At 44.7% G+C, this 12,893-nt stretch overlaps 1 protein-coding gene across 1 annotated transcript in view; it reads left to right on the top strand.

Moving 5' to 3' along the window:
• Positions 1 to 12,893, top strand: part of miga1 (mitoguardin 1) — a 44,212-nt gene that overhangs the window by 8,702 nt on the left and 22,617 nt on the right. The window contains exons 3-7 of the mRNA XM_084326873.1: positions 1,795 to 1,966; positions 3,049 to 3,167; positions 4,187 to 4,319; positions 6,787 to 6,923; positions 10,762 to 10,873. Coding sequence (XP_084182999.1) covers positions 1,795 to 1,966; positions 3,049 to 3,167; positions 4,187 to 4,319; positions 6,787 to 6,923; positions 10,762 to 10,873 — 673 coding nt within the window. The remainder of the gene's footprint in view (positions 1 to 1,794; positions 1,967 to 3,048; positions 3,168 to 4,186; positions 4,320 to 6,786; positions 6,924 to 10,761; positions 10,874 to 12,893) is intronic.

Consider the following 12,893-nt stretch of genomic DNA (forward strand, 5'->3'; position numbering starts at 1 on the left):
AATAAAAAAAAAGAAAAGAAAAAAATGTTTTACTCCAGACCCCCCCCCCCCCCCGATCTTCTGAAAATCATGTGATCGGGACATCCCTAGTTATAACCGCTCGGAAAGTTAAAAGTCCGCCCGGACCTATATAATTGACGCACACCCGAATACACATAGTTTCAAAGGATGTACAATACCGGCCGCAACCTACCAGGCGGCGGTATTGGACTTTTGCGATCTCAGACCCATTCCCAATGAAGGCTCAACTTTTCTCGGGTTTGGCGCTCAAGCGTCGGTGAGTTAACCCGACTTATCTCGGGTCTGGCCCTGAATGAGTTAATGACAGTCACAGGCGGTAGGTGACCAAGGCATGGATGAGGGTCTCAGCTGTGGAGTCGGAAAGTGATGGTCGGAGTCTGGAGATGTTTCTGAGGTGGAAGAAGATTTGGTGACGGAACTGACATGGGCTTGGTAGGAAAGGGTGGAGTCCAGGATAACGGCCAGGTTGCGGACCTTTGGGGAAGGGCAGATGGAGCAGCCGTCTATATCGAGAGGCGTAGAGGTGTATATATATATAGACGTAGAGGTGGCTAAGCACACTATTTGACATTGATACTCTGAATTCTAGATAATCGCTGTTCTGTTATCACTGTCTGTTTATTTTCTAGATAATAGCTGTTCTGTTATCACTGTTTATTTTCTAGATAATGGCTGTTCTGTTATCACTGTTTATTTTCTAGATAATGGCTGTTCTGTTATCACTGTTTATTTTCTAGATAATGGCTGTTCTGTTATCACTGTTTATTTTCTAGATAATGGCTGTTCTGTTATCACTGTCTCTGTTTATTTTCTAGATAAGCTCTTCTGTTATCACTGTCTCCTCTGTTTATTCTCTAGATCAGCGGTTCCCAAACTTTTTTGGCCGTGCACCCCCTGTCACCTCCCGACCTAGCTGACGCACCCCCCAATGGGTTTCTGTTAGAAAAAATTGTTGCTGGTCTCCGTGCACAGATTTTATTTTTTATTTTATCTCTTCCCACGGCGACTATGGATAGGGAATTTCTTTATTTAATGTTCACGACAACATGGATGCATGTACTCTGCCAGCATGTTTAATATCCATTAGCCTTTTCATGTCACGCACCACCTAGAGGGCGCTCGCACACCACAGTTTGGGAACCACTGCTCTAGATAATAGCTGTTCTGTTATCACCGTCTCTGTTTATATTCTAGATAAGCTGTTCTGTTATCACTGTCTCCTGTTTATTTACTATGTGCTCAGACCACCATGTAGTCCCACTTGAACTGCACTTGATGCAGTTGTTGGCAGGACCTTTATATAATAAAATGTTATATAATTGTGTTCAGCTCTTTGGTGCTCATCCATCATGGCACGCATGGCATAGACATTGAATGGGATTTTGTGAAGCTATGAAATGTTGTGTTTTCACACCCATATGAGGTTCGTATTCTAGTATTGCTACCGGGTCTTAACTAGAACTTCAGGTGTAACACAAACATTATTTTAGTGGGAGAGAGTGGAGAGTGGAGCAAATATTGACTGGACTATGTAAATTCTTAAATGGGTGGCATTCCATAAAAACGGCAACAGTGGATCAGGAGGTAGAACGGTCGTCTGGTAATCAGAAAGTTCCCGATTTGATTTCCAGCTCCCCCTCGCAGCGTGTCGAAGTGTCCTTGAGCCAGACACTTAAAGTGTACTAATATCTCCTCCTCTCTCTCTCTCCCCCTCCCTCTCTCCCCCTCCCTCCTTTCTCTCTCTCTCCCCCTCCCTCCTCTCTTTCCCCCCAGGTGAGCTTCAGCACAGGCACCAAGAAGCTAGTGGCCGTCACGGCCTTCGGTGCAGTCTCCCTCCTCTTCCTCGCACGTCACTTCCAGAGGAGGAAGGGCAGGAAGAGGAACCAGTCGCCCCGATGGGAGCAGGCCGGCTTTGAGTTCCCCTCCCCAGTCTCACCAGAGAAAGGTAAGACCCCCACTGAAGCCAGTCCGTCTCTGCCGGCGTCTTAGAAACCGTAGCCTGTGATCCAGTGTCTGATTCCATCAAGTGAAGTCAATTGAGCCACCGTACACGACAATTAAGTTGTAACGGTGGATGTGACCATGGTGGTTCTTCAATTAAATCTTTATTTAATAATTTTTTTTGTATCCACTTTCTCCTTATTTTCTATTTTTCTCCCATCCCAATTTCGCCTTGCCAATTCCCCCTTCAATTCTCCCCTCCCCTGTCTCGAACGTTGTTAGACCATGCCTCCCACTGGTCGGCTGCAGTGAGGACCAAGCCTTGCATCACGTGTCCCCTCCGGTACACGAGGAGGCAGCTGTCTCATCTTTTCACCTGAACAGCGCGATCTCTCAGTGGCGAGGAGTAGCGCGTGGGAGGCTCACGCTGCCCCCGATACTTCCTGATTCTGCTGTACAGGCGCACCAACCGACCTGTAGGAGTCGCTGTCCACAACGTCCAATCCCCACCCACCGGCTTTCCCACCCTCTAACACTTGCCAATTGTGTTAGTATGAATGACCGGCCAAGCCGGTAGCAACGCAGAGAGCTGGGCTCGATACCAACATCTCCTGCGTTGGTGGTGAGCGCCTTGCCCACTGCGCCACTCAGCCGCCCCTAATCTTTATTTAATCTTGAAGGATCCTTGAGAGCAAGCTTTCATTCACAAATATGTCAAGAAATACAACGCATAATAAATACAAAAACAAGAACCATTGTTATAACAGTGGCAATAGTAGCAGCATTCAGAAAAAATAGAGGTAAGATATTCCTTTATTGATCCCCTTGGGGAAATTCGGGTGTCATAGCACATGGGGGAGGGGGAGGGGAGGTACAGGTATGGGCAGGGTAATGGTGGAAAGACATAAATATAGGCAATAGAATTTGATCTGAATATACAAATACGAGAAAAATACAGTGTAAACAAAGGTGCAGATGAGTGACTTGCAGTCGTTTTTTTCTATAGCCTTGATAGTGTGCTGGTGAACTTTGCTCATGTAACGTGGGAGTAAGTGTGTCTCTGTGTGTGTTTCTCTGTCTCCGTAGACGCCACTGGTCACCAGAAGCTCTGCTTGGACTCCCAGGCTGCCGATCCCTGTGGTCTGCTGTCCAGGAGCGCAGGACCTTACAGCAGGCTGTCTGGGTCGCTGCAGAGCCTCGCCTCGGTGAGACAACGTCACACAACAACACAGACTTTGGCCAAGTAGCTAAAACGTAGCTGGGAATTACGTGTCAGTTGTGCTTAGTGGCTCAGACTATCCAGACCTACTACGCATCAATACATGCGATAGATAAGGTGTCTGTTGAACTACTGCTCTGTCGAATGAACTACCAACAACCCTTAAAGCTGCTGCCCTTTAGGGTGGCTGCCCCTAAGCTGTGGTACAGTTTACCTTTACATATTGGATCTGCCCCCAAACCTAGAGTTTTAAGTCTTCGTTAACCCTTTCACTACCACACTACAGAAGGTTAACCTTTTCATTCAGGTTGAGCCGTACATCAGTGTTTCTAATTTGACTGCATTTTATATTGTATTTGTATTGTTATATGTGTAGTACAGTTTGCAGTAATATTTCTGTTTGTGCACTGTTGTGGAATATTTTAAATGAGCCAAACAGTGAAACTGTAGACGAGTCAAATTGTTAATTTCTGTGGCCACAGAAAGAGTATCCTCAGTTTACAATCAGAGAGCGTCTGACCAGAAAGTGAGAAAGAGCTCTGGTCAGACTTACAATTAAGTACAAAGTTGACATGACGTCAAAAGATGAACAGATATGACAAGAAAGGTAAACAAAGATGAGAAAATTAAAACAAAAGATGGGTTTAGGGGTTTTGCCATGTCTCACACAAGACTGGAGACGAGGCCAAATGTCATATCTCCTGGGCCTTGGCTGTTGTTTTAAGAACACTGTTAAGACTGTCGCCCTAGTGTCTGAGCTGTATACTAGTTAACTATATTAACTAGGCAAGGCTGTACAGAGAATATGTATTTAAACAGAGCTATGGACATGATATTTCCAAGACGGCACCTTGTGTTTTTATTCTTTGATTAGTACTGTATTCATTGTATTTACAGTACGCAGCACTTTGGTCAACCTTGTTTGTTTTTTTATATGTGCTATATAAATAAATATGACCTCAATCTGACCCTGTGGTTTACTGTATACCTTTTATCTCCCTCCAGGCCAAAAGCATCAACTCGTCCAGCAGCTGTACGTGTGCTAACGAGTCCAGCTGTTGGGACAGACAGGGAGATGACGACCTCTGCAACGTCGTCAGCATTCCGGTCACCACGCCGGAAAACCTATACCTCATGGGTAAGAACGGGAGGCTGTTGTCCGTCTTGTGTTGGAACATAGGAATGATTGCCTCCAACCTCACATTTTAAATGCTTTGTTTCAATCCTCCATTTTTACATAAAATGAGATTAAGATACTGCAGAGCGGATCTAAGGACACAGAGAGCATTGGGCCTCATTCATGAAGCAATATAAGAACAGATTTCGTTCTTAACTAGCATTTCTTCTTATTTTGTTCTTACCTGGGATTCAGCACTGTTTTCTTATTTTTGCTTTTCTCTTAGGCAACTGGCAAGACCAAATTCTTAGTGGTCGAGAGCACTCTTACCCTGATAAGAAACTCTTAACCAAAAATGTTTTAATAAAAAAGCCTACCATTGGTCAATTGCCCCCAAATACGACTTTAAAAATCCAGAACTTTTCAATAATAATAATAATTATTATTATTATAACTTATTGCGTGCGTTCTGCTTCTGAAATGGATTATATATTGCTGTTAGAACAGTTGGATGCTCTGGCCGCCCAGGCCGTACGCATAGAACGCATATTTAGAGATCGTCTCTCTGAATCAGTCGTTCCCAAACTTCTTGTTTATGCGGACCACTAGATTGTTATCAAGAACATTTGTGGACCACCTCGTATGCAAACAGTAAAAATAAATAAACAACTGACTTTGATCCACGTTCCGTCACAGAATGGATTTGAGACAGAGAAGCAGGGGTTGGTGAGAAATACACAGAGAGAAATAACGAAAAAATGGAGGTGGGATAACAAAAAGAGGGGAGAGAGAGAGAAACGGGAGGCACTCAATTTGCCATCACGGGTGCAGTAGAGCAGAAAGTATCCGCGATAGAGAGTGTGTGTGTGTGCACTTGGACATGCGCTGCCTTGCTAAGCCGTTTATTTATCCTGTTGAATGGATCAGCCTGCAATGCCGAAGCTCTCAAGCTGTTTTGCAGACGCCTCATTCGCCTTATAAGGAGCAGGCGAGGCGTGTGTCTGTATGCAAATGAATTGAGCGCAAATGCGCATTTCAATTTAAGAACGGGTGGGATTCATCATTCAACACACCTGGGTAAGAACGGATTTGGATTTGAAGAACGGCTTGATTAATGTGGTGGTGGCTTTTCTTATTGTTCTCTTAACAGACCGGTAAGAAAGAATATAAGAAAAATAATAAGAGTATTGTTGAATGAGGCCCATTGTTTCCACCACAAAGTCTGCCTGAAGACAAGTCGGTTCACTCCACCGCCATCTTGATAAGACCTCACTGCTATCTGTTTGAATGGATAGTCATCTGTATCTAAGAATCTGTCATACATATCTGTGATTTTCGTTCATATTTGAAGTCTGTGGTGGAAAGTAGCCAAAGCTGAATAACATACTCAGTCAAAAGAGACCTGGTTAATCTGTTATCTCCTACAAGTCACCGACTTCAAATATGAAAGTCAATATTCAGGAAAAACGCTCATCCTCAGTTCCTGCCGTGAGGAAACAACAAAAAGGAAAGTCCCCCAACAGTTCCTGAACTATGAACCGGTCCCACCCGGTCCCAAAACGCCTAAATATAGAGTGTCTGGCCTGGCTACCCGTCACAGCAGATGTTGAACAGAAGCTCGCTAGTCCTTTTCTTTTGATAGGCCGGCAATTTCCAAGCCACTAAGCGCAAGTTTATGAACGTCGTGTCATCGTCTGCCAAACATCAAGATCATTAGCCAACTGTTCTAGCCGGGGGTTGTGATGTGTGGCTAATCTTTATCTAAGGCTGGTAGATGGTGTTATATTTCCCCATCTCATCTACCCTCATACTGAATGTGAGTCCTCTTCGGGGAAAAGGACCTTGTTAAAGGTGTCTCTTACAGAGGGTTTCAAGATGGTGTAAACTGGACTGCAGAATGTGGAGGACCAAATCGCATTCTGCCTCCGGCACCAACTGCATTGAATTCTCGTTCCTCATACTGATCTAATTGAGACATGCATGTTGCCATGGCTGAGAGCGGCCTCCAGGCTATGCTAAGTGAATGCCTGTCCTCCGAGTGCCAACGAGAATAGGTTATCTGCAGGGTATTAAAAAGTCTTAAGTATTCAATTCTCAATTGTGGCCTTAAAGGGTATTAAAAAGTCATACATTTAATTTGCACAGGTATACATTTTTGGGGGGGCAACCCGGCTGTCAGGAGATGAAATAATATGAAATATATTAAATGTTTTTGTGTTTTGCGGGGCTACCGGGAGCTTGGTGTGTCTGGGGAGAGCTTGTATGGAACGCACAAGAATTAAAATTGGCGCACAAGTGCAGCCGCCAGTTCAATGTCGCTATGTGTTTTTAGTTTTTTTCCCCTAGTATGGTCGTGAAATTGGTATTACATTTTGCTCTAAGTGGTATTAAAAAGTCTTACATGTAACTGCAGATGCCCTGGAGGCGTATCCGGCAGCCTTCATATTGGTTATTTCTGGAGATTATCAGGGGCTGTGTGTTGTTTCAGGCATGGAGCTGTTTGAGGAGGCGCTGAGGCGCTGGGAGCAGGCGCTGACCTCCAGGGGTCGGCCGGCTGAGGACGAGGACAGCTGTGCCTCGGTCAAGATGGGAGCTGGAGACGCCATCGCTGAGGAGAGCATGGAGGTAAGTGTGTGCACACACACACACACACACATGCACACACACAGGTATATAATATAATGACGACAACCTTGCATTCCCCTCCAATAACTATAAATATACATAGGTATTTAATAGATGGAATAAAGAATAAATTACAATTCCGCTGTCTGGGTCATATATATGACGAGCAGGTGCTCAGGAAGGCGTCATCGATTAGAGCGGACAGCTCTCACCCCCTAAATCCGGAGTATCAATTATTGCCTTCCGGCCAACGTTTGGAGACCCCTGCAGCTAAAAACAATACCAGATACAAATGATCATTTATACCTACCTCCATTCGTGCCATCAATGGAGGAGGCAGGAGATGTGGGTGGGTGGGGGGATGGTTGTGGTTGCTTGTTTGACTGTTGTCATGATCTGATCCTGTGACCATGTGTTCCTCTTGTTATGTATGTTTGCTGTGTTTTTTTGGAGCTCCTATTTATCTGCTGTAACATGAATTGCCCAGTTTGGGACATGCTAATAAACTTGACCTTGACCTAACCGTCCTCTACAGTAGAACTAACAGAAGAACATTGTGCAGTTGTTTAGCACCATTTACACCATTCTGAATCCGTAACTGTAGCCACATTAATCATAAACGCCAAATCACTATTTTCTTTGCGGCGTCTGGCCAGTTCCCTTATGACATGTAGTTTTATAAAGCTTCCGGTTTCCCTCATAAATGGTCCGTGGCGTTATTGCTGTTTTAACGTTGTTACAGATGATTAGGTAGCATCTATTATGCCTGAAAACTGACCCTAAAGATTTCTCCCCACCTGCTACTGTAACCGTGAGGCCCGTTTCAAAAGGCTTTGGGGATTAGTTCAGGTCAGATGGTTAAGCCGGGGAACACAAGCAGATGTCCAGGCTCTTCTGGGAAGGAGACCTGCTGAGTCTGCTGTAGGAGGTCCTTTTAGACGGCTCATTTAAGATTAGTGAGCAGTGATGAGGCTCCGTGCTGCACCGTTAGATTACCGTTACCGTGTTCGACATATAAAATGAGATTAAACAGGATAGGTTTACCATCAGGGGCGGGGCTGGGTTGACATAAAATGCTTCAGGCACGTGATCCTTTTTAAATACTGATATCTACTGTAGTCAACGGGTATTAACAGAGTTGTCGACACGACAAGCACTCGCATTCAAGTTTGTTTCAAGTTTGCTTTTATTTGGCGGCTAGGTGGTGCAGTGGGCAAGGCGCTCACCACCAATGCAGGAGACGCTGGGTTCGAGCCCAGCTCTCTGCATTGCTATCAGCTTGGCTGGTCGTTCATACTAATACAATTGGCAGTGTTAGGGGTGGGAAGCTGATGGGTGGGGATCGGACGTTGTGGACAGCGACTCCTACAGGTCGGTTGGTGCGCCTGCACAGCAGAATCAGGAAGCGACGGGGGCGGCATGCCCTCCCACGCAGACCCCCGACGCTGAGAGATCGCGCTGTGCAGGTGAAAAGATGCGACGGCTGCTTCCTCGAGTACCGGAGGGGACACGTGATGCAAGGCTTCGTCCACATTGCAGCCGGCTTGTGGGAGGCATGGCCTAACGGCGTTCGAGACAGGGGAGGGTAGAATTGGCCGATACGAAATTGGGGATGGGAGAAAAATAGAAAATGGGAGAATTTGCCAGTAAAGTACATGTACATTACAGTGAAATGCTTGGTTCTGTATGAGCCCCTGAGAATGTGCTTCATACAGTTAAAAAAAAAAAGTAAGTAAAAGAGGAATAACACTATACAATATACAAACTAAAGTACAACCTAAGTACAATGAAGTAAAAATGCAGACAATGACAATTACATTTTTTAAAGACGAGGTGCAAAATGCAAATGAGGTATGGATGTAGTGCAAATCTTTAATAAATAGATAAATATGATGTAGTGTCTAAAGTGTTAAGGTGAGTGTTTGTTTAAAGTGAGTCTGTGGATGTGTGTGCAATGAGTGTAGATGGATTCAACAGCGCATGTGTGCAGATATTCGGTCTACAAATATACAGGTGGCTTCTGAAATGAGTAATGTGCGAGTACTATGGCACACTGACCTACATTCTGAAGGTAGTTCTTCTCTTCTTGTTCTGTTCTCTACTGCAAAGCGATACAATCTAGTGCACCGTTTTACTGCTAGACCTGGAAATATCCTCCGCTGGGATGAAGGACAGCTTGGCCTAGTGAGCTACGGGCCTCAATGATTCACTATAGTGATCCAGCAGCTGAATGTTTTCCTTTCAACATGCCATTGACACTAGGGGAGCGTGCCTATGTTTCCAAGCCCTATGTTCCCACAGCCCTATGTTCCCACATTTCCTTTTTTCATAAATTGTTATCAGATTTTATCCCCCTTTCTCTTAATTTGGTAGACAATTACACCCAACCTATTATCCAATTGTCCTCTGGTAGTAGAGGGTACGTCCGGGAACATAGGGCTGTGGGAACATAGGGCTGTGGGAACATAGGGCTGTGGGAACATAGGGCTGTGGGAACATAGGGCTGAGGGAACATAGGGCTGTGGGAACATAGGGCTGAGGGAACATAGGGCTGAGGGAACATGGGGCTGAGGGAACATGGGGCTGAGGGAACATGGGGCTGAGGGAACATAGGGCTGTGAAAACATAGGGCTGAGGGAACATAGGGCTGAGGGAACATAGGGCTGTGGGAACATAGGGCTGAGGGAACATAGGGCTGAGGGAACATAGGGCTGAGGGAACATAGGGCTGAGGGAACATAGGGCTGAGGGAACATAGGGCTGTGGGAACATAGGGCTGTGGGAACATAGGGCTGAGGGAACATGGGGCTGTGGGAACATAGGGCTGAGGGAACATAGGGCTGAGGGAACATAGGGCTGAGGGAACATAGGGCTGAGGGAACATAGGGCTGTTGGAACATAGGGCTGAGGGAACATATGGCTGAGGGAACATAGGGCTGAGGGAACATAGGGCTGTGGGAACATAGGGCTGTGGGAACATAGGGCTGTGGGAACATTGGGCTGTGGGAACATAGGGCTGTGGGACCATAGGGCTGTGGGACCATAGGGCTGTGGGACCATAGGGCTGAGGGACCATAGGGCTGAGGGAACATAGGGCTGTGTGGGAATATAGGGCTGTGGGACCATTGGGCTGTGGGAACATAGCACTGTGGGAACATAGGGCCTCATTTTGAGAACAATCTTAGAAATGTGTGAACATAGGGCTGACCCCGACACTAGGGCTGAACGATTTGGAAAAATATATTGAATTGCTATTATCTTGACTGATATGATTCACGATGTTAGAGGGAATGGTAATTTTTGCTACGTTGTTCTCATTTTCACTGAAAACATAAAAATGCCCGGGTTGTTAAAAAGGCGAGTGACTTGAGAATCGATATGGATGAGAGCCTCTCTCTCTCTGGTGCAGAGCTGTAGTTGTTAAGAGTGTAACGTTGGACCCTGTGTAGTGATGCACGATATATCGGCCGCCGATATAATATCGGCCGATATGGCCGTTTTTTTACACATCGGTATCGGTCCGATATCAAGATGGGGCCGATATTAAAAAAAAAAAAAAAAAAAAATTATATATATATATATATATATATATTTTTTTTACATGTTTTGGCCTTAAATAGTTTCAAAATATCAGTCATTTCTGAAAATAAGTTACAAAAGTAAAAAAATTATGCGTTTTGGAAAATAGCTCTTTATTTGATTATCATAAAAAAGTGTTTTCTATACAGAGATATCGACATCGGTAAATATCGGTATCGGCCAGAACAGCAATATTAATATCGGTTATCGGTATCGGCCACAATTTTCACATCGGTGCATCACTAACCCTGTGTGTTCAGGACATCATCGGTGCCGAGTTCATCCGCAAGCTGGAGTCCCTGCTGCAGAGAGCCTACCGCCTGCAGGAGGAGTTTGAGGGAGCGCTGGGCCTGACTGAGCCCTCATGCCACGGTGAGGCAGACCACACACATATACACATTCACTTACACACACATTCATTCACTTACTCACGCACGCGCACACACACACTGTTCTCAACTAACCGCCTCGGCCAGTCCTTCATACCAGCGGCCATCAGGCTCCACAACAGTGGACAGGGACTGCTGCCAGACACCCAACTACTAGGAACCTAAAAGGACAATATACTACCTTATGCATACCGCACCTTATGTGAACACTGTATACTTCATCAGATCATATATTTAGCATTTATTTTATTATATATTAGATTCGATTTAGATTATTGGATTATTAGATTATATATTACATATATTTAGCATTTCGTTTTTTTCAGACTATATTTTAGATTATTGGGTTAGATTATATATTGTATAACCACTTATTGTAGGGCATATATACCTTCATCTCGCACCTTGTTGACCATTAAGCACATGTCCAGAGTAAATTATATTAATTATATTGATTTGTTATATTGTTTACACTGCTTTTTACAACCTGTACCCCCCCTCTCCCATGCTGCTATGCCTGAATTTGCCCAAGGGGACAATAAAGGAATATCTTATCTTATCTCTCTCACACACACACACACACCACACACCACACACCACACAGGCTCCACAACAGTGGGCAGGGACTGCTGCCAGACACCCAACTACTAGGAACCTAAAAGGACAATATGCTACCTTATGCATACCGCACCTTATGTGAATACTGTATACTTCATCAGATCATATATTTAGCATTTCTTTTATTATATATTAGATTATATTTCGATTATTAGATTATATATTGCATATATTTAGCATTTAGTTTGTCAGACTATATATTAGATTATATTTAGATTATTGGGTTAGATTATATATTGTAACCACTTATTGTAGGGCAAATATAACTGAGAGGGCATATATACCTTCATCTCGCACCTTGTTGACCATTAAGCACATGTCCAGAGTTAATTATGTTATGTTAATTATATTGATTTTACACTGCTTTTTACAACCTGTACCTCCCCTCCCCCCTCTCCCATGCTGCTATGCCTGAATTTGCCCAAGGGGACAATAAAGGAATATCTTATCTTATCTTATTTTACACACACACACACACACACACACACACACACACACACACACACACACACACACACACACACACACTCACACTCACACTCACACTCACACTCACACTCACACTCACACATTCATTCACTTACTCACACACACACACACATTCACTTACTCACACACTTACTCACACACACACATTCACTTACTCACTCACACACACACACACACATTCACTTACTCACTCACACACACACACACACACACACGCACACACATTCATTCACTTACTCACACATTCATTCACTTACTCACATTCATTCACACGCACACACACATACACACATTCATTCACTTACTCACACTCACACTCACATAGTGAAATGTTCATTAGATTAAAATGTATTGTCATCATACAGCACAAGTACAGTACAACAAAAAAGGTTTGGGTGCGGCCGGGTAGTGCAGCGGACTAAGCGTCTGTCTATCACCACAGAGACAGTGGGATCGAATCCAGCTGTGGTGCTTCCGGGTTGGCCGACCGTCCATACTAACACGATTGGCTGTGTTAGCGGGTGGGAAACCCGGCGAGGGTGAGTCCTGGTCGTTGTAAACAGCGGTCGGGGCGCCTGCACAGCAAGGGAAGGATCTGAGAGAGGTAGTGTGACCTTCCACACGTTACACTCTCCCAGTGAGAGTCCGCGCTGCCAGGTGAAAAGAAGCGGTGGGCTGGGTACACATGTACTATCGGAGGAAGCATGCGATAGTCTCCGACCTCCTGGACCGATGGTAGGGGGTAGAGTGCGCAACGACCAGGAAAGGGATTGGAAATTGGCATAACGACTAACATTGGGATGGGAGAAAAATCGGAAAGAGGGGGAAAAAATAATAATAATAAAAAAAAGGTTTGGTATCCAACCACAGTGCAAATGTAACAGTAAAGTGCAACA

Source organism: Notolepis coatsorum (assembly GCF_963971535.1).
Source record: "Notolepis coatsorum genome assembly, chromosome: 13".
In the NCBI taxonomy this organism is placed as follows: Eukaryota; Metazoa; Chordata; class Actinopteri; order Aulopiformes; family Paralepididae; genus Notolepis; species Notolepis coatsorum.